This window comes from Gallinula chloropus, assembly GCF_964237585.1.
Source record: "Gallinula chloropus genome assembly, chromosome: 4".
In the NCBI taxonomy this organism is placed as follows: Eukaryota; Metazoa; Chordata; class Aves; order Gruiformes; family Rallidae; genus Gallinula; species Gallinula chloropus.
Genome location: NC_140088.1, coordinates 39,336,270 through 39,355,689, shown reverse-complemented (window position 1 = coordinate 39,355,689; position 19,420 = coordinate 39,336,270). Strand labels below are relative to the sequence as shown.

General features: G+C 58.5%; 1 protein-coding gene across 1 annotated transcript; it reads right to left on the bottom strand.

Annotated features, from left to right (window-relative positions):
- Window positions 1-6,238: 6,238 nt before the first annotated feature.
- On the bottom strand, window positions 6,239-19,219 carry ANO9 (anoctamin 9; the record flags this gene model as incomplete). The annotated part of the gene is made up of 24 exons (XM_084263231.1): window positions 6,239-6,266; window positions 6,815-6,927; window positions 7,048-7,141; window positions 7,337-7,456; window positions 8,086-8,233; window positions 8,558-8,710; window positions 9,167-9,333; window positions 9,531-9,628; window positions 9,790-9,847; window positions 10,152-10,263; window positions 10,740-10,776; window positions 10,856-11,020; window positions 11,572-11,676; window positions 12,373-12,455; window positions 12,902-12,962; window positions 13,293-13,389; window positions 13,504-13,638; window positions 14,716-14,798; window positions 14,964-15,022; window positions 15,854-15,903; window positions 16,142-16,278; window positions 16,547-16,663; window positions 16,793-16,849; window positions 19,178-19,219. The coding sequence occupies 24 exons, from the start codon at window positions 19,217-19,219 to the stop codon at window positions 6,239-6,241; spliced, it is 2,319 nt and encodes a 772-aa protein (XP_084119357.1).
- Window positions 19,220-19,420: the final 201 nt, after the last annotated feature.

Below are 19,420 nucleotides of genomic sequence, written 5' to 3'. Positions count from 1 at the left end.
AGATGAAACCTGCATCCAGCGTCCGCTGCCACCTGTAATGCTGGCTGCCTGGGCCACGGCACAGCGGGGGGGCTTGCACTGGAGCACGCCTGGGGAATCTGGGGGTCTCTGCTGAGGGTAAGAGCCTGCATTGTGGGAGCCCCAATTTGCTGAGCACCAGCAGACTCGATACTCTCAGGCTGCGTGAAGGTGAGTTAGCAACAGGGGGAGGCGAGGCAGATGGTGCCTGTGCCTGCGGGTGCCTGAGGGTCCATTTCCTTCTCCTCCGTGGTTTTAAAATCCTCCTTGGAAGTCAAACCAGCACCGCGGGGCAACTCCTCCGGCCGGTGCTGGCTGTGGAGAGCCAGGCCACGGCCGCTGGTGACCAGCAGCTGATGGCTTGTGGTCATTATGGAGAAGGAGATGGTGCAGAGCCCAGCCATGGGCTGTGTCCATAGCTGCGGCACTGCTTGGCACTGCAGCCAGCCTCGGTGCCCAGGAGAAACACTGGCTTGACCCACAGCCACTGAGCAGCCAGAGCATCGTGCAGCACATGCTCCAGGGGCAAGGAGCAGAGGGACAAGGCAGCTTTGCTCCTGCGAAGCCCTGGCTCGAGCAGGATCAGAGGCCGGGGGGTCGTGCCAGCATCTTGGTGTTACAGTCACCCTAATAAAATCGCTTGAACTCTAGGTTATTTTGGGCTTAGTTTAGAATATTATTTTGATTTTAAAGGAGTTGGAGCAGCTATGAGAATATAAAGGCATGTTAAGGCCCATAGGAATAAGTAACTAGGACATTGTGTGTCTGGATCACTATTGGAATTGTTATGGGCTCTGAATCAAAACAGTGGGTACTGGTTATGGACCTTGAGTCACAGAATCACCAGGTTGGAAAAGACCTTTAAGATCATCGAGTCCAACTGTTCCTGTCCTATGCTAAACCATCCCTGAACACCTCATCTATCCAGGGATGGTGACTCAACTCCCTCCCTGGGCAGCCTGTTCCAGGCTCCAACAACTCTTTCAGGGAAGAACTTTTCCCTAACATCTGATCTGACCCTGCCCTGGCACAGCTCAGCGCCATTTCCCCTTGTCCCATCTCCTGTCACCGGCTGAAGAGACCATCGCCCACCTCTCTGCACCCTCCTGTCAGCTCGGTGTAGGCAGTGATGAGGTCTCCCCTCTGCCTCCTCTTCTCCAGGCTGAACATCCCCAGCTCCCTCAGCTGCTCCTCATATGATTTGCCCTCCAGTCCCTTCCCCAGCCTGGCTGCCCTTCTCTGGACACGCTCCAGGACCTCAATGTCCTTCTTGTAGTGAGTCAAAACAACAAGTACCAGAGCAGACTGCTTGTGGTTTGGGAGATCAGCCAAAGGTGAAACAAGCGTGCGCAAGGATGCGGTTCCATCAGTGAGAAGGGAGGGAAATCCTGATTAAAGTGCAGTCTGCTAAGAAGGGAGGGGTAGGGGGTGGTGCTTTCTGGCCGCACTTCTTATCACCCGACTCTGGTGTCACTGGGGGTGCAGGGCAGTGCCATCAATCAGAGTTTTCTGCCCTTTATTCCACGTTGAGTCTGTTCTGCCTGTGACGCTGATTGTGGAATGATATCTCCCCCTGTCCTTATCTCCACTCCTGAGCCTCGCAATACCTGTTTTCTCCCCTGTCCAGCTGAGAAGGGGAGTGACAGATCGGCTTGGGGGGTGGTGGGGGGGGTGTGCCTGGCCTCCAGCCGGGGCCAGACCACCACACCCGTGCCGGAACGAAGCGGCGCCTGCTCATCTGCTTCACGGAGGGAAGCTCTTCGCCGTTGCGGGCATTGGCGCCTCCCCGCCGCGGGGCCGGGACGGTGAGCGGCCGACAGGGAAGGGGTCCCACGGCTCCCCACGGCCCCCGGCCCGACACAAGAACGGGTCTGACCCCCCCCCGCTGTAAACGCGACAGAAGGAACGGGCGGAGCTACCGGGCCCGGGCAAGGCGGGCCCAGGCGCCTCCCACCCCGACCGGCCAGCCTCGGACCGCTCCTCGCTGCCCTGCGCGGCGGGGCTGGGGTCCCGGCGACCCCGTTTCGGGACGGCGGTCAGCAGCCCGTCCTTCTGGCACCGCGGTCCGGCAGCCCCCGACTCAGGCCCGAGGCCGCGCTGTTCCCATGGCAACCGGCGAGGCCGCCGCGCGGGGCACGCCGGGCTCTGTAGTTCCTCCCGCCGCTCCCAGCACGCCCCGCGCCGCGCAAGATGGCGGCGCCCGCGGGGACGTGGGCGGGGCTCGGGCAGTGGGGCCTTGGCGCCGGGTGGGGAGCTGCCGGGGTTAACCCCGGGCGCGGACACGGTGGGGGACGATGGGCGCCGGGGGCTGGATAACGGCGGGGATGGGGGACTGGATGCCGGGGACCCGATAACGGGGGCTGGATAGCGGGTGCTGGATAACGGGGACCGGATACCGGGGGCTGGATACCGGGAGCTGGATAACGGGGACCGGATACCGGGGGCTGGATAATAGCGGGGATGGGAGACGGGGACCGGGAGCTGGTTAATGCCGACCAGGGACTGGTAACTGGTGAGCGGGGGCTGGATAATGGGGTCCGGAGACTGGGGACCGGATACTGGGGACCAGGGGCTGGATAACAGCAGGGATGGGCGACAGGAACCGGGGGCTGGGTACCGGGGGCCAGATACCGGGGACCAGGGTCTGGATAACCGTGGAGATGGGGAATAGAGACTGGGGGCTGGATACCAGGGGCTGGATAATGGGGACCAGGGGCTGGGGTTGGATACTGGGGACGGATGTTGGATAAAGGGAGGGACGGGACATGGACACAGGGACTGGATAACGGCAGGGATGGGGGATGGGGACCTGGAGCTGGCTAATGGCAGAGGGAAACAGGACAGGGACCTGGGACTGGATAACGGTGGAGGGGATAGGACAGGGACTGAGGGCTGTATACATCTGCCTCACACCCTGATGGGAAAGCCTGGGGATGGGGGAGGACAGCGCTCGGTCCAGCTCTGTGCGTCTCGACCAGGCTTTGTGTCCTGGGCAGAGTGTGAGGAGGTGTTTTTCTGCATGGGCCCAGGTTAATGTGGAGAAACATGCTCTGCTCCAGCTCTTTAGTGTTTGTTCTGTCGAACATTGGTGACATTGTCCTGTCCGGGGGCCGGAGGGTCAGAGGGCTGGTGCTCTGGGAACAGCCCCTTGGCCCTGTGCCCTCGGCAAGGCAGCTGTTTGCATGTTCCAGGTGGCAGCTATTTAAGCAGCTCTTTTGGGGAGGGCTTCTCTGCTGTCAGCTACACTGTGGTCATGTTGATGCCTGGGCTGCAAAAGCCAGCATAGACCAGTTGGCTTGGTGGGATGATAAAGGACCACAAGGATCAGGCCCAGATCCTGAGGATGGTGAGGGTGCGAAGAGTCTCGGTTGCAAACTGGGAGCCGATAAAACTGTTCTTGTCCATTGGAGTTATTCCTGGGGGTAGCAAGAAGGAGCAGAGGTCTCAGTCACTGTGGCAAAAGGACAGAAGCTGGAGGAGGCTTGTTTCAGTTCCTGCCAGCTACTCTGCAGCTTTCCACATCCTTGGGAGCGAAGTGTTGAGGCGCAGTTAACCCTGGTGCCTGTCTCTGTGGTACGGGCTTGGGAAAGTCACCACTGGGACAATCACTTGTGGTCATCTCTGGCTTTCACCCACCACTGCCTGGAAGAGCAGGACCCTGGAGATGCTGATGGCATTATGGGCTGTGACCCTGCCCTTGCTTCAACAGGGTGGACAGCAGCCATCAGCAGCATGGCCGGGCTGTCCTCTGGCTCTGTGTCTGAGTACCCCATCAAAATCCTCTCAAGCTGCGGCTGTCGCCTTCAGACCCCGTACCACTCTGGGGCTCCTGAAGTCAGTCTGGCCTGCTGACATCCATTCTGCCACACCCCAGCCCGAGGTGAGTGTGTGCTGCTGGGGCAGAAATTGTTCCCTGCAAACTAGCGGAGGAATGAAGATGCCTGTGCAGTGTGAGCTCACTGAGAGCCTGTTCTAGATGCATTTAACAGCTTGAGCCTAATTAGATTTAAGCTGCTTAGAGCCACCAGGCGATGGTGTTCCAAGGCCATCGATGCTGTATGAAACTAGGCGTTGCTTCCGAGTCCCAGAAACAGGAATGTGGCTACAGGATGAGGTGCCATCTAGAAAGAGACTTTCAGTCACAGTCACTGCTCTGACGGTGCTGGCTTTGTGCTATTAAGCCGGGGCTGCTCTGACCCTTTGAGCAGTGAAGGAGAGAAAGTGGCGTGGCCTCTCGTGACACGTGCGGTGCTCACAGCGCTTTGTTCCCGCTGTAATTACAGGAAGAAGCATCGCTGTGTGGGCTTCTGTACAGCGGCCTGGCTCTAGCCACGGCAGGGACTCGGACTGGTCTGACCGTTAATTAACAGAACGAGGCACATCAGCCCTAATGAAATCCTTGTTCCTGACCTGTGGTGCTTGTGCTTGTCTGCGCCTTTCAGGGTTGGTGGGGCGGCTGTCACAGCCGTTACATGAGCACACACACGTGTCACGCCGTGGCACCCTTGTCCCTCCTGCGTGTCATCCTGTTTATCTCCCGACACAGTGAGGCAGCTATTGCTGCTTTAGAGAGGAGGGCATGAAAGGGCACAGCTCCAGGTTCAACTTACAAACTAGCCAAAAGTTTCCGATTCTTAGAGAGAAAAAAGATTGGAAAGCTTTGGAACACTCTAGTGGATTTGCCCTGGAGTTTACAAGGACTGTAAGAAAGTTGGAAATGGAGCTGCAGTCACCTGTCCCCCCCTGCTCCTGCCCTCCTCATTAGTGGAGATTGGGAAAAATTAAGCATAAAGCTATTTCCCCCTGCATTTGTGAACCCAGCTTGGCACGGCTTTGAGGACCAGAGGTAAGGTGTGAGGAATCATGGGGCATCAAAGGGCTGTTTGGGCGGTCGGTGCCCATGAAGAGTCATGTCTTTTGAGGGCACATTTTCATTCCTGGGCATTTGTTCCCTGAGCACAGATAACCGACTTGAGTCAGTGAGTCGCTTAAAGGTAGACCTGCAGAGAGGGAAACTGGGAGTGCAGGGTGGCAGTGGGGTGCGAGCCCCACTGCCTGCTCAGGCAAATGCCTTCTGTTCACGGTTGGGGTGCCCAGCCTGGCTGTGGCTGTAAGGGGAGAGGTGCGGAGATACCGGGCTGGCAGGGCTGGATTTAGGCTTGTGTTTCGGCGTGAGAGCTTGCCTGGCTAGCCATACTACTCAGGGTTTCTTGTAGCTCGGTATTCCCATTACCCTGGCACACTTCACAGCCAGTTTTCCTACCGTGCATAGTCGAAGTGCCAACCTCTTCTACATGTCTCACCAGCCAAGACCCACATCTGCCCCAGCTCCAGGCTACACATGGACACTTTGGCTCCAGCCTTTTGTTGCTATCCATGCTGGGACAAAAAATGGTGTCGGGGGGGTGATTTCTGGGGGTGATGTGGGTGGGAAAGGTGGGAGGCAGGAATGATAGCGGTGTGAATGCAGTGACTCAGCAGCAGCTGGAGATCTGGCTGCTCAGGTCTGTGACTTACCTCATGTTTTTAATAACATTTTTATTTCCCATTTTGTTCATGGTAGTTGAGCTGGGCACAACTGTTGAGGTGCTTAGGGCAGACACTGGGGCTTGTCTGAGCCCAGAGCGAAGTGCGGCAGGCTAACGACTGCATTTTCCCAGTGTCCGTGAGAAGGGTGGGTTGGAGCTGCAGCCGTGCCGCAGCCGTGCCGAGAGGAAGATTGTGCTGGCTGTGGTGAAAGAGCAAGGACTCGAGTTTCTCGGCTGTGCAAGAGCAGGAAGGTCACTGAAGACAAAGGGAAAAAGGGGCCAAAGTGCAGAAAAAGAGCCAGGGAGGAGGGAACCGGCTTTTCCCGTGACGCACGTCAAGGCCGTGACTGATGAGGAGGTGAGGCTGTCTGCAGACCAGCATCGCACTTGACGGCAGCTGGATGCTGCACCGTGGTTTGTCTCTGTTCCAAAGCGCTTTGCCAGCTCCTTGGTGGACTGGGAAGGCACCATCCCCAGCTCTGCTGTGACTTCCTTCCTCCTTACAGCCCTGCAAGCCGGAAAGCATCCCACTCCTGCGAAGCCACCGTCATGTTGTCGCTTCCCAGGCTCAGTAACCACCAGGGCACGTGGCCTGTCTCTGTGGTGGTTCATCCCACGTCCGTCGCACTGCCAGGCTGAGGAGGGTGGGGGGGCTTAAGTCCATGTTTCTCATTCTTCTCAGTGAGTGGTGGCTACACCTCGGTGGAGCATGCCATCATGCTGGGGGAGAAAGGAGAGGAGTGTCACAGGAGGGAACTGTCTGAATTGGGAAGCGATGGGGAGGTGCGGGAAAACATTGAGAGTGGGAACAGGGCCTTTTGCCAAAAATAAATGGAGAAAGAATGACCCAGTTTGTGGGAAATCCCAGTTTGTGGGACATCCCAGTCTGTGGTACATCACTCGGGCAGTGGGGCTCAGGCCATGAAGGACAGCAGCATCAGGGCAGCCCAGCCTGTGGCTCTCGGCTACACGGGTTCTGTTTCCAGCTGAAATACTCCATTAGAAAAATTATTTTAAACAAAGGTTAAATGGAAAATGTGGGCAAAATCAATCCTTGTTCTAACTCAGAGCTTTTCTTTTTCCAAAGGAAAACCCAGACCCAAGCACACCCTGTTTCTGGTCTGCTCTAGTACTGAATTGCCCAAGGTGGAACCCATTTCGCTGGCCTAAAAGCCGGGCACAGGGTCAGCATGTGAGGCCACAGGCACGGGGGGGGTGGGGATCCTCATTTAGAGAGGTGCCCCAGCACCTCCTGGGGCATCACCCACCTCAGCTCTCTCCGAAGGTTGCTGTGCTTTCTGTTCAGGAACGTGTTCTTGACTGACTGGGGGACATCAGGGACGTACCAGGCCGCGATCAGTTTGACGCACAGAGCTACGTGCTGCGGAGAGCAGAGGGAGCCATTGAGGGCGGTGAGGCCTGGCCTGGGTGAGCAGCACGCACCCAGCCCGTTTCCCTTTGCCACCATACCTGCCTCCCCCCAGTCTCCCCGGGCACTCACCTCAAAGAGGATGAGGAAGGCGAGCCGGGCTGCGAAGATGTGCCAGAACTGGGCGGTGTAGCTGTAGTCGTCAGCGTTTCTGTAATCCCGGTACCTGCGGGGCAAGGCTCTGTCAGTGCCAGCCCAGGCTCCCCCCATGCCAGGCGTCCCACCCTCCCTCACTGGGGTCCGAGGGACTCTCTGGGACCGGCTCTCCCACCTGCCCGTTCCCTGACTACGGGCTGGATATCATGGTGAGGGGCTTGGAACGGGGGACTGCTACTGAGCAGTGACCACAGGCTGCTGTTACCTGCATTCCGTGATCTCGTCCGTGGCGAAGTCTGGCAGCATTTTGGGCACCTCGGTGTGCGGCTCAAAGTCCTTGATGTGAAAGATGGACAGGCTGTGGTTGATGTACCCAGTCGAGCAGCTGTGGGGGGGAAAGATGGTGTCTGCACAGATAGGTGAAGGGCTCCTGGCTGTGCTGGGGGCTTGTGGCACGTGCAGCTCCTTTGCAGGGGATGGGATGTCCTCCAATTGTTGCAAAGCCTCTCTGCCTGCAGCTTTCGTTCCTAAGGTCTTCCCCAACGTGTGGATTCTCCAGTGACTGGTCGTATGGGTGAGCACAGACTGGATCCTCCAGCTTTGGGGAAGCCAGCACCTGTCTGGGGCTCTCCCTCCCCTCCCTTGCTACTGGTTTTCACAAACCCTGGGGGAAATGAATGCCCAAGCCTTCTGCTTGGTTTGACTGAACTTGGCCAGGGAGCCCAGGCTTAGAGGAGCCCAGGCTTAGAGGAAAGATGGGAACCCAGGAGATGGCACCCAGGCAGTCCCGCAGCTCTGCAGTGTTGTGCGGTGCTCCTTCCATGTTGGGGGACAAGTTTACCCACCGTGGGGGTGATGTGAGTAGGGGAACAGCTGGGAAACCCTTCCCTGTGTCCCTTTCCTCCCACCCTGCTGTGGGGGACCCTTCAGCTGCCTCATGCCTCTGTGCTGGTGGCACTGGGGCAGGCAAGGATGCTGCAGACAGAGCAGTAAGCAGCCAGCCATGGCACTCACTCCACGCTGGTGCTGTTTTCCATCGCGCAGGGGCTGTACATGTACTTGTAGACCTGCATGGGAATGAAGTCGGAGGTGATGGCGATCACCAGTCCATTGCCGATGACAGCCAGGATGCCAATGGCTTCTAGGACCTGCAGCCAGATTCCTGCAGGAGAGAAGCATTGGTGAGGCCCCTCTGACAACTCATGGCTGCCGTGCCAGGGGTGCAGACCAAGCCCCAGTGCAAGGACGGATTGGGCATGGGTAGAAGATGCCAGGGAAGGAGACCTCCAAGCTGCCCCTCAGCCTCTGCAGGTCTGAAATGGCTTCTCCTTGCCCAGCTGTCAGCTCTCCCTGTGCTCTCCCAACTCGGTGGCGAGGCAATACCAGTCCCTGGCACAGGGGATGCTCAAGGGCTTCGCACCGGGGAAGGGGCTTGACGCGCAAGCAGCAGCGCTGGGAGGAGGGTGCTCATCCGGCCCCGTCTCACCAATGTCGTTGGCCTTCCTGGGCACCATGCGCCGGGACAGCCGCAGCATCTTGATGGCATCCAGGCGGATCTCAAAGAGGTTGTTGAGGAACGCCAGCAGCGGGGCGAGGGGAAAGGCAGCGACAAAAATGGTGGTGAAGCTGTACTGGATCACTGGGGAGGAGGAAAATGATGGGTGATGGTGTGAGGTCATCACAGAGGGGATGTCCCACAGGGTCCTGACCACTACCTGGGTTTATCCTGCCCCTTGGAGGGGCCTTGCAGGAGTGAAAGGGGAGACAGATCTGTCTGGGGGATCCCACGCCTCCCAAGGAGACACCCACTGCTCATGGGGCTGTCAGGAGGGGGATCTGCTTGGGACCACTTGGGATTACAGCCATCGTGTGGATGATCCTGGGAGGGGAGGAAGGCCCCAGGGCCAGCATGGTGGCCTGCTCTCCCTTGTTTTGGTGTGCTGGAGCTCTTGGAGCTGAGCTAGGCATGGGGCTGGGTCTCAGAGCTCTCCCTTGCCCACAAGGGTGCTCCCCAGCAGTGGGCTCTGTCCAGCCAAGGAGGATGCGTGGCTCTGCGCCCAGCACCCCTCCTCGCTTAACCCCCTGCCCTACGTACCCATCTCCAGGAACTCATCAAACAAGCTGAAGACGTTGACCTTCCTGAGTTGATGGTTGCTCAGCCACTGGTTTTTGCAGGGGTCCTCAACCTCCTCCTCCTCTCCCACCATCATGCTCCTCTTCTTGGGGCACTGGGGCCTCTTGTGTACCTTGTGGGATATCCAGCTGCAAGGGGAGGAGGGAGCGAGTTGCATAGCTGTTTGCAGAGGACAGCGGACTGAACTGCTGCCAGGGACAGCCCTGGAGACCCGAAGAAGGAACGGGAGGGAATCCTGGCCCAAACTCCGGGGTTACTCTCTGTACGAGCTGTCCCGTGTGTGCAGGAGCAGGGGTGAGCGCTCCAGGGCTGGAGGAGAGCTTACGGAATGAGGTACTCGACCACGTTGCTGATGGTCTGCTTGAGCATCATGATGATGCCCATCTGGATGAAGAGGTCAGTGATGCAGCCGCTGGGGTGGCACTGCGAAGGGGCGAGAGGAGAGGTGTTGGGCCCTGCAAGCAGGGCAGTGTGGCCATGGCAGGCGGAGGAGGCTCAGGTTCCCAGAGCCTTGCTGGGTAGCAGGGGAAAGGAGAGCAGGAGTTGTGGTGTGGGCCCAGAGAGCTGCATAGCAAGTCCCTCACCTCCTCCAGCCTCCACTTGCCAGCAATGCGCACGTAGTTCCCTGGGTGGCCGTTGATCCTGAACAAGGAAGTAACAGAAGGGATGTTGCTGAGTCTCACTGCTGATCCCTGTGCAATGACCACCCAGGAGCAGGAAGGAGAGCATCATTCTTGGGGCACTGGGGGAGAGGTGAGGGGTTTTTCCCACCCACCATACCCACGGGGAGAAGTTGTGGCCTTCCTGAGGTCCCAAATGGGCTCTCTGTGCCTGGTGGGCAAGATGGAGGGCTGGGCTGTCCCTAGACCCTGGGGAGCATTGGGGAAGTGTGCCTCCAGCCCAGGCTGCTCTCTGCTCCCCCATGGGCTCCCCAGCCACCACTCACCGTCCCAGGAAAAAGGCGATGTAGATGAGTGATGAGAAGTGTGTGAAGAACTGGAAGGTGAAGAACTTCACAGTGAAATTGTTCTCGTGGTGGGAGAAGGTCCGTGGTTTCTCTGGGGAAGGGAGCAAGGCCCAGGGGCTTGGTCACTGAGCAGTGGGACCTTGCCCTGCTCACCCTTGGATGCAACAGCAGCTCTTTGAAGGTTGGCAGGGTGTCTCTGCCCCTCATGGAACCTTCTCAGTCCTTGGACAGGGCTGAGCCCAGCTAAGCAAGAGGGGTCCCTCAGAGCCATGAGCTGGGGGAGAAGGGGCCCTTCAGCTGGGGGCAACCATGTTGTGAGCTCTCATGCAACCAAGATGGGCTCTGCTCATGCCAGGTCTCAGCCCCAGGGTGATGGCCCTTCCAAAGCCCACTGGCAGCATATGTGTGAGGGTGCAGTGGGGATTTGTGTGGCAGGACCTGCCCAGTGGATGCTCTGTGAGGGTAGAAGAGGGGATGGGGCCAAGATCCCTGCTGTTTTGGGGACCAAGGGGTGCTGTGCTGACCAGCCAGTCCCTAGGTACTGCTGTGGGGTGTGGGTCACCTTACCCAGGTCACAGAGGAAGAGGGCCACTTGCTTGTTGACCTGCAGCAGAGGTATAAATAAAGGGTCGATGGTGGAAAAGTAGGAAGACCCACTGCCCACCCTGTGTCTCACTCCACACCTTGGTCATGATGACAATGGTGATGTAGTGCAGCACGGCGCCTGTGATCACGGCTATGGTGTTGGCCTGCTCGCGGACGAACTCCACTTCGCTCTGGGTGAACAGAGCCATCGCTACCACCCGGTAAATGACGAGCGCGTGTGCGGTGCCGATCAGCACGGCAATCTGTGGGGGAGCAACGGGGTGGTGAGAAGCTGTGAGTGGAGGGCATGGACTCCATCCCACCCAAGGACCACCAGCCCTTCGAACTCCGGCTCCCTTCACCAGAGCTCATCTGGACATGCCCTCAAATGCTAGCCTCAAATGCTGGTCTTCAGCTAGGGCCAAGAGGTCCTGAAGGTAGATGTCCCCATGGGAACTACTCATCTAGACCCTCTCTGTTGGCCCCAGGGGAGAAAAGAGGGCATCAAGTCTTTGCCTCTTCCTAGCCTCTGTGTTGCTGCTTTTATCCTTGCTGCCTGTCACTGCCAGAGCAAAGCCTTCAGCCCCGATCCCCAAAGGGTGGTTGGTCTCTCCCATCAGCACAGCAAGCTGTGAGAGCAGAGAGGCCCGTGGTTCCTTGTGATGGGCACAGACCTGCGCTGACAACCTGGTTTCTGCCTTTGCCCCAGCAGTAGGACACAGTGAGGTGCTGGTCTTGCAGCAGAGTAGGGTGGGAAGGGGGAAAGCCCATGTTCCCTTAAACCAGATCTTCCTGTGGTCACCCTGGTACTTACCATCACCAGAACCATGAGGAGTACGATGGTGCTGCGTAAGTAGGAGTGCTGGTACTTCTGGGGTTCGTGCTGCAAGTTATTGATCAGCTCCAGAGCCAGCTCCTCCTTAAAAAAAAGAATTTAAAAGAAAGTCAGAAAATGGGGAAGAAAGGATCCAGCAGAGCTGTACCTGGCTGGTGGGAAGTCCTGGGATCGTTGAGCTAATGGGCATATAGGATGAGCAGCACCAGAGAAAGATGGGGGTGGACACCCAACCCAACCCACCACAGCATGGCTAATCACAGAATCGTAGGGGTTGGAAGGGACCTCCAGAGACCCTTGAGTCCAACCCCCCTGCCAAAGCAGGGTCCCTAGGACAGGTCGCACAGGTTGGTGTCCAGACGGGGCTTGGATATCTCCAGAGAAGGAGACTCCACACACCCCTGGACAGCCTGTCCCAGGGCTCTGTCACCCTCATTGGGAAGAAATTCTTCCACATATCGGTGTGGAACTTCGTGTGCTCCAGCTTGAAGCCATATGCTCCTGATTGGGTTCATGGCCTTGTGTAGCCAGAGAGGTGACTAGCTGTGTGGAGAGGTGACTTGTATCCGCTCGCCTCTCTGGAGGGGCTCTGCCTCTCCCAGGGCTCCCCCAGGCCTGACAGGTGTTGGCTTTGCTGCTCACTGAAGGGTCCCCATCAGACATTTACACATGCAGAGCACTGAGCTGGGTGGGGGGCTGTGTGATGAACTTTTCTTTAGGTCATAGGTCCAAGGGACCACTGCCCTGAGGGGGAGGCACAAGGGAAGATGGCATCCTCACCTCTTCCTCATCCCATCTGTACAGGTCCCAGTTGGTGACCACGGTGGCTCTCTTCCTCTTCCACAGCTCTAGGAACACGGTGGCTGTGGGGAAAAGGAGGGATCACAGTGATGCTCGGGGAAAAGCTCTGGAGATGAAGTCACCCCTCCATCCCACGGGACCATCCAGCCTGGCAGCCAAGCAACCCGGACTGCCCATGAGGGACCTGCAGCCATGCGAGCGGCCCTGGGTGTGCAGCTGCCAGGCAAGCCTGGCCAGAGCAGGAGGTGGGGGCTCTGCAGGAGGGTGTGCTGGGGAAGGAGTAGAAGCTCTCAGGCAGGGTAGGTAAGGAGCGTTTGGGGAGCTGAAGGGGGCTGTTAGGGGGGATTTTGTCTGGAAGAGGAGACGAGTGGGACTGAGGAGCCCCTGAAGGGTGAAGTTGTGTGGTGTCCTGTTCCCTCCACCCACCCGCACCCCCCCCCGCCAAGCTGCAGCAGGCTGCCCCCCTCATCCAAGCTGCCATTCCTGGTACCAGGATGTTGCCACCTACCCCAGATCGCCATGAACATGGCAAACAAAACTGTCCCCTCGTTGTCAATCATGTGAGTGATCTGGAGAAGACCAAGGAAGAGCGTGATGGGGCTGTGGGTTATGGGGGCTGCAGCACCCCAGGGGTCTGGGGAGAGGTCTCAGCGGTCCTCTCGCCACCCTGGTCCCCCCACCCTGAGGTGGGTGAAGAGGCTGCAGGATGCAAAGTGTGTGAAGGGGACAGACTTTGGCCTTGAATTCCTCAGCGGTGATGGAGACCCGTGATCTGGCTGGGCCCCACACACATGATACAGGTTAGTGGGGGTTTCCCCAGTTTGCTGGGGTGGGAGCAGCACAGGTTGGGGGGTGTCTCCCCGTCCTTTGCTTTGAGGGTCTCGGAAAGGGCTGCCTACCTTGGCGTAGGTGCAGGTATCAGAGAGCAGCCAGAACGGGCACTTCTGGTCGCAGAGCGGGCACATGATGGTGGTTTTGGCCTCACAGATCTCCTTGCTAGAGTGGGGTGCAGAGGGGAGCGGAGGGGAGTGCCTGGCTCAGAGCCGCCTGCGTAGCAGAGGCTCAGGAAGGGGATGTGTACATGTGGCGTTCCCAGCTGGCGCTCCTTACCTCACCTGGCCGGAGCTGAAAACAGTAATCCCAGCTATGAAGACCACCAGTCCGGCCACCGCGGCGATGGCCAGCAGGCAGGTGTACCAGCCCAGCCAGGCGAAGTACAGGGCCACCTTCTCGCCGAAATAGCACCTGAAGGGAAGGTGAGAGGCGACGTGGGGTTGGGGGGGACCCCTCGGTAGGGAGCACTGGAAGATGCTCTTCCAGCCCCCAAGGGATATCGGCTGCAGGAGAAGCCCCCATGTGTTGGGGGCTCATTTGGCATCGGATTGCCCAGCCAGATGGAGCAGAGGGTCTGGGGGAACCACCACTGTGCAGCATTTCCCAGGGGATGCTGGCAATGGGATGCTGGCAGTGGGATGCACAGGGGGTCATGGCTGGCTCTGACCGCACAGCACGTGCATTGACCACACAGCACATTGTGGGCATTGCTGTGGGACCACGTGGCAAAAACATGCTGAGGGTGCAGCTCGGGCTGAGGGGTGGGCACGGGATGGGGAGCAATGGGGGCTGTTGGGGGGGGGCTGGCTTGCTTGGGGTAACGTCGGGCACTCTGTCCTGTGGGGGCTTCTCCTGTTCTTGTGGTGGCTGATGCAAACTACAGAGAGAGATTTGTATTTCTGTTTTGGCCTGCCCCCCCTGCTACCCCCTTGGCTGACACACCACAGGGAGAGCAGGTCCTGTGGATACCCACATCGTATGACCAGTCCCAAAGCACCGCTGCTGCTGCTCTGCTGAGGGACCCCGGGGTCTCACTTGAGTAGAGCTGCCTGTCTAGTCAGGGTGACGTGCAGCAGCTCAGAGGGCTGGGAAGGGTGGGGAGACCGAGCTGCCACCCACGTCTTACCGAGCGGTTTGAGACATGCCAAGCTTGGGGTGGGGTTGAAAATGAAACGGGGTAATTAAGCCCCGTGCCAGTGCGGGGGCTGTTTCGTGATGCCAAAGAGGCAGATGCTGCGGGGACAGCCCTTGGTAAGGGCCTTGCAGGCTTCGGAAGCAGCCTGGTGCTTGCGAGAAGAGCCAGGTTGGAGCTAATGATTTAGAAGGAAGCACAGGATCCTGGCGACCCGTATAAATGGGGGGTTGGACCTGATGATCTCTTGAGGTCCCTCCCAACCCCTATGATTCTGTGATTCTGTAAAGCCCTCGGCGATTCAGGAGGGGCCTCTTGGTTAGAGGGATCTGATGTGCCTCATCTGCCCGCATTACCTGATGTCCTCAATCGGCTGGGAGTGAAATATGTCCCTCCATTGAGCCCAGTTCTTGTCTAGGTTCTCCCAGACCCCTTCTTTCTGGAAAGCAGAGAGAGGTTGGTTGGGCGGAGGGTGTTTGGGCAGCCCTGATGCCCAGCTGAGCTCTGTCCATAGAGATCCCGGTGCAGACCCAATCACCCAAAGCTCTCCCCCCACCCTGTCTTGCTCTTCTTTTCCTCCTGACACTCATAATCTCGGCCTCACCTCGTGCAGGGGAAATGCTGCCCTGAAGACTTTCTTCTTGATCAGGTCTGGCAGCTTCTCTGGTGGCAGAGCAGAATGGAGGAGATTAGTGACTGGTGAGGATTAGTGGTTAGTGAGGATTGCTCGTGCTCCCTGACAGCCAGAATCACCCCAAACCTTTTCTGGAGCCTTTTTTTTTTTTTTTTTTGGGAGGGGGGGGGGGGAGTGGGGGTGGGGTGGGGGAGGAACCCAAACCAAAAATCCCTGCCTGGGAGAGGCTGAGCTGTAGGAAAGGGATCAGTGTTAATCCCTGCGGCTCTGCTGGCTGCCGCAGGCTGCCTTGCGGCTGGCCCTGGGAGCCAGCCAGCTGGGCTTGACTTTGGAGACAGCTAGAATCATGGACAGGTTTGGTGGGAAGGGCCCTCAGACCCACCAATGGCACCCCTGCCAAGGGCAGGGACAACCCCCCAGCCTGGGGTGCCCAGAGCCCCATCCAACCTGGCTTTGAACCCTGCCAGGGATCCTGTGGCAGCCCCAGCTTCTCCCACACCCCGTGCCAGGGCCTCCCTCCTCCCCAGGAAGGGTCCTACTAAAACCTGATCTGAAAAGCTGGCACACCACGCTGCCCTGCTCCTCCTGGGGTGTCACAGAGGGATGAGCTCTCCTGGGGACACAGGACAGCAGCAGGCAGCTGTGGTCAGGGGGCTGGGGACGGGGAGTGGAGGGCTGGTCCTTGCAGTCCCAATCTCCCCAGCAGCAAACTTCCTTGTCTGAGCTGCTCCCTGGCTTTCTCCCCACTTCTGCATCCTCCCCAGGGTGGTAAGATGCTGGGACACCCGTGCCCACCACAGGGCAGGAGCCTTGTTGCAGGTCCAGGCTGAGCATCATCCCTCCTGGCCCTGTTCCCTTACCTAGGTCGGGCGTTGTTGTGTTCTGCAGGATGAAGTTCACAATCCGTATCCTGAGCAAGGAGAAACTGTGGTTACAGGCTGCTCTGGGGATCCAGGTCTGTGTGGTGTGGCCCTGGGAAGCAGGGGAGGGAAGGAAGGGAGGAGGTGTGCACTGAAATCTGGAGAAGGAAGGGGGGAAGGAATGGGGAACAGGCTGGGAACAACAGGGAGCTGTTAACTTTGCACGAGGTGGAGCAGAGAACAGGGAGTGTGTGATGCTGGAAGTCAGCAGCCTGGCTCAGCACCCACCGGGTGGTCACTGGAATGTCCTGATGGTTGTCAGGGTTCTGTGGCCTGCTGTCAGGGTTCCTCAGGAGCCACTGGTACTTCTGGAAGATCTCTTTTGGGGCACGGACTCCATAATATAGCCGTTTGTCCTCAATTTTCTAGTGGGTAGAAAAGAAGGGCTGTTAGAGGGACACTGACAGAGCCAGAGGGCAGGGAAGGGCCATGAGCTACATGAATCCCAGGGCCACACGAATCCTGGGGCTGGGGTCTTCCCTGGCTGCACAAGCAACTTATTTCCCAGCACTGACAGCGTGATCAGCTCATTGTCCAGGTCTCTCCCATCTCCTGGGATGCAGGAGCCCAGACCAGGCTGGGCATCACAGGACAGCCAAGCATCCTCTGCCTTTTCATGCTCCAGCCCCTCACCTTGATGGTGAAGCCCTTCTTGCTCAGCTCGTCCAGGAACTTCTTCCTCTTGATCTCCTTCCAGCAGCCCATTTCATGGATGTTGCTTACCAGGACAAAATCCCACTTCTCTTCAGCCTGACCAGGGAAAATACCAGGGAATTTAAGGGGGTGGCAAACCAAGAGCTCCCCACCCTGGCTCCAAGCTCTCAGAGGTTTGGACCTTTGTCGTGACTGTGCAGAGGGTCGCTGGAAACTGCCGCTTACCCGGGGCGCAGCTGTGTCTGCATCTTCCTCCCGCCAGGGAGTCAACAGAATTTCATCCTGTGGAAGGCAAAAACCAGCAAAGGCTTCAGCAGGCTCACTGGGAGATCCCACATCCGGGCATGGATGCACGGAGCAAACCTCTCCCTGCAAACATTTGCATGGAGCCCATGTAGATAAAACCACGTCACAACGAAAGGTTGGGATCCAGCTGGCCTGGATCTCCCCTTCCAGCAGCCACAGAGAGATGCCAGGGAGCTGGATGTCTGAAGCCTTCTTCCGTGTGCTCCTGGTCCCAGCTCGGGTCTTGCCAAGCCAAGGTATGTCTCTGGGATCTGGGGGGAGACTGTGGCTCCTTGAGCATGTGCAGCCTCCTCAGGAGCTCCGGTAAAATGCCCTGTTTATGGGATGCGGGGGTTGCGTATGGGAGGGGGGAAACCTGGTTGTTCCTTGCAGCTCGGTGCTGTTGGCTTTTCATTGAGGGCAGGGAAGGGAGAAGGGGGGCACAGGCAGTCCTGCAGCAAAGTAGGGGAAAAGTGAGTACTTGGAAAGCACTTTGGGTGCCAAGGGACAGAGCGGGGACGATGAGCCACTGGCACTTGGCTTCTGCCTGGTCCCCTCCTGGGCACTACTGGTAGGCACCAAAGAGAGGGGCTGCACAGGGTGACCGCCATGGCTCCCCTTTGCTGTTTCATCCCGGTTACCCTCAGATGCTGCAGCCGTGCCACTCCAGGGCTGCGCAAAGTGATGAGGGGTCTGTGCAGAAGCAGCTGCCCTCTGCCCGCTGTGATTTCCCACAGTGAGCACCCTTGGGTGGCCTGGGCCCAGTGGGTACCCAGAATTGGAGCAGGTTGGTGTCAAACCACGTTGTCCCTGTCCTCTGTACCCAGCACCCCTGATGTGGTTGCAGCCTATAGAGGGGATTAGTCTGGCCAGTCTCCGGAGGGATGGCCAGGAGTGTGCTGGGCCTCACGTGCCAGCAGACATGACTTGAACACAGCCTTCAGTGCTGCTGGCCATGCTGTGATGGGGCAAGGAACAGATCCTGTCTTTAACCCAGCATTTTGGGGAGGTTTCTTGCAGTTCTCTGATGCACCTTGGGGCGCAGCCCCACAGAGAGTTATGCTGCCATTCCTGAGGGCATGGTGACACAGCCCAGGAGTGGGACGGAGCTGCCAGGGCATGGGGATATTGTCAGTCAGTATTGCCACCAAAGATGATGTGACCCGAAACAGTGGCCGGCCAGACAAGTTCATCCAGGTGTAATCTTGGGAGCAGAGCGACGGCGGTGCTGCAACCATGCCCTGATGTAAGATCTGGATCCCAAGCTTTCCCTGAGGGATGGGGCCAGCGAAGCAGGAGGGATCAGGGTGAGGAGAGGGCTGAATGCTCTGCCAGATCCTCCTGCACGGAGCTGCGGTCTGGCTCCCCCTGAAGCAAAAGGGCCATGGGGAGAGAGACCCCAGGAAGCCAAAGCACGAAGGCTTGAGCAGAGGGTTGCTTTCCCTGGGATGCTGTCATGGGGAGGACTGGCACCTCCCACTGCTGTGGTGTCCCACATTGGTCTAAGGGGAACAGAGGGGTTGTGGTGCTGTGCCCTACCCCATCAAAGCCCTGAGCAGTGGGCTCAGGGTGGGCAAGCGACTCGCTGGTGCTGGCCTGCTCACCGGCAGAGAACCCCTCTCTGGGAGCGAGGAGGGAGCAGGTGTCCCGTCGGGCCTCTGCCCGTTGTGATGCCCTGATGCTGGCACGTGGCTCAGCTGGCACCTCCTCTGTGCAGGTCGTGTCATCCCAGACAAGGTTGCCTGCTGGGGAGGGGCTGCCGGCCTCAGTGACCCCCACAGAGCTCAGGGTAAGAGGAATGGACCTGCCAGCATCACCACTAGTGTTCCCAGGCACTCCCCTCCCCTCTGTCTGTAGGCACAGTCCCCTGCACAGCACCCTCAGCATCCCAACCAGCATGTGCTGGGGAGGAAGCTGATGGGATGGCCAAGGCCCACTCTCAAGTGGGACCTACCCAGCTGTGGGGCTTGGGCTAGGTGGCTGGAGTATCAGAAGCCCCCAGACCCCTGCATATGCCTCAGAACCTCCACCTCACAGAGGGCTTGGGACTGAGCCTGCAGTGCTTCAGCAGAGCATCCTCCCCCACCAGCACGCCCAGTTGCAGCATTACTGGTCTCAGCCCCATGTGGCTGGATCCTGCCTATGGAACAGCAAGCACCAGTTTTGGGCCTGGGAGGCACTCTTTGCTTTCTCATCCTCCAACCAGGTTCCCCAGAGCAGTGGGGATGCTCCTCAGCCACCCACACGGCGCACTCCACAAGGATGCTGGCTACCGTGGTGGCAGGCTCTGGCTTTTCTCTGTGTTCCCATGGCGATGGAATTTACCGCCAGTACCCGCTCTTGCAGGCACAGTGAGCACCTCTGCATCGGGCCAAAAAGCAGGGAGGAATTAATTTGGGAATTATTTGCCGATTAGCACAGCCTGCTCCCAGTCTGGAGCAGCAACAGATGAAGATTGCTTTCAGCTGGAGAGGGGGATTTGCAAGCCCATGACGGTGGAAGAGCGGCGATTCGGCAGGTTTCGCTCATGGCTGGGGCCATTGGCATCCTCGCCAGGCTTTAAGTCCC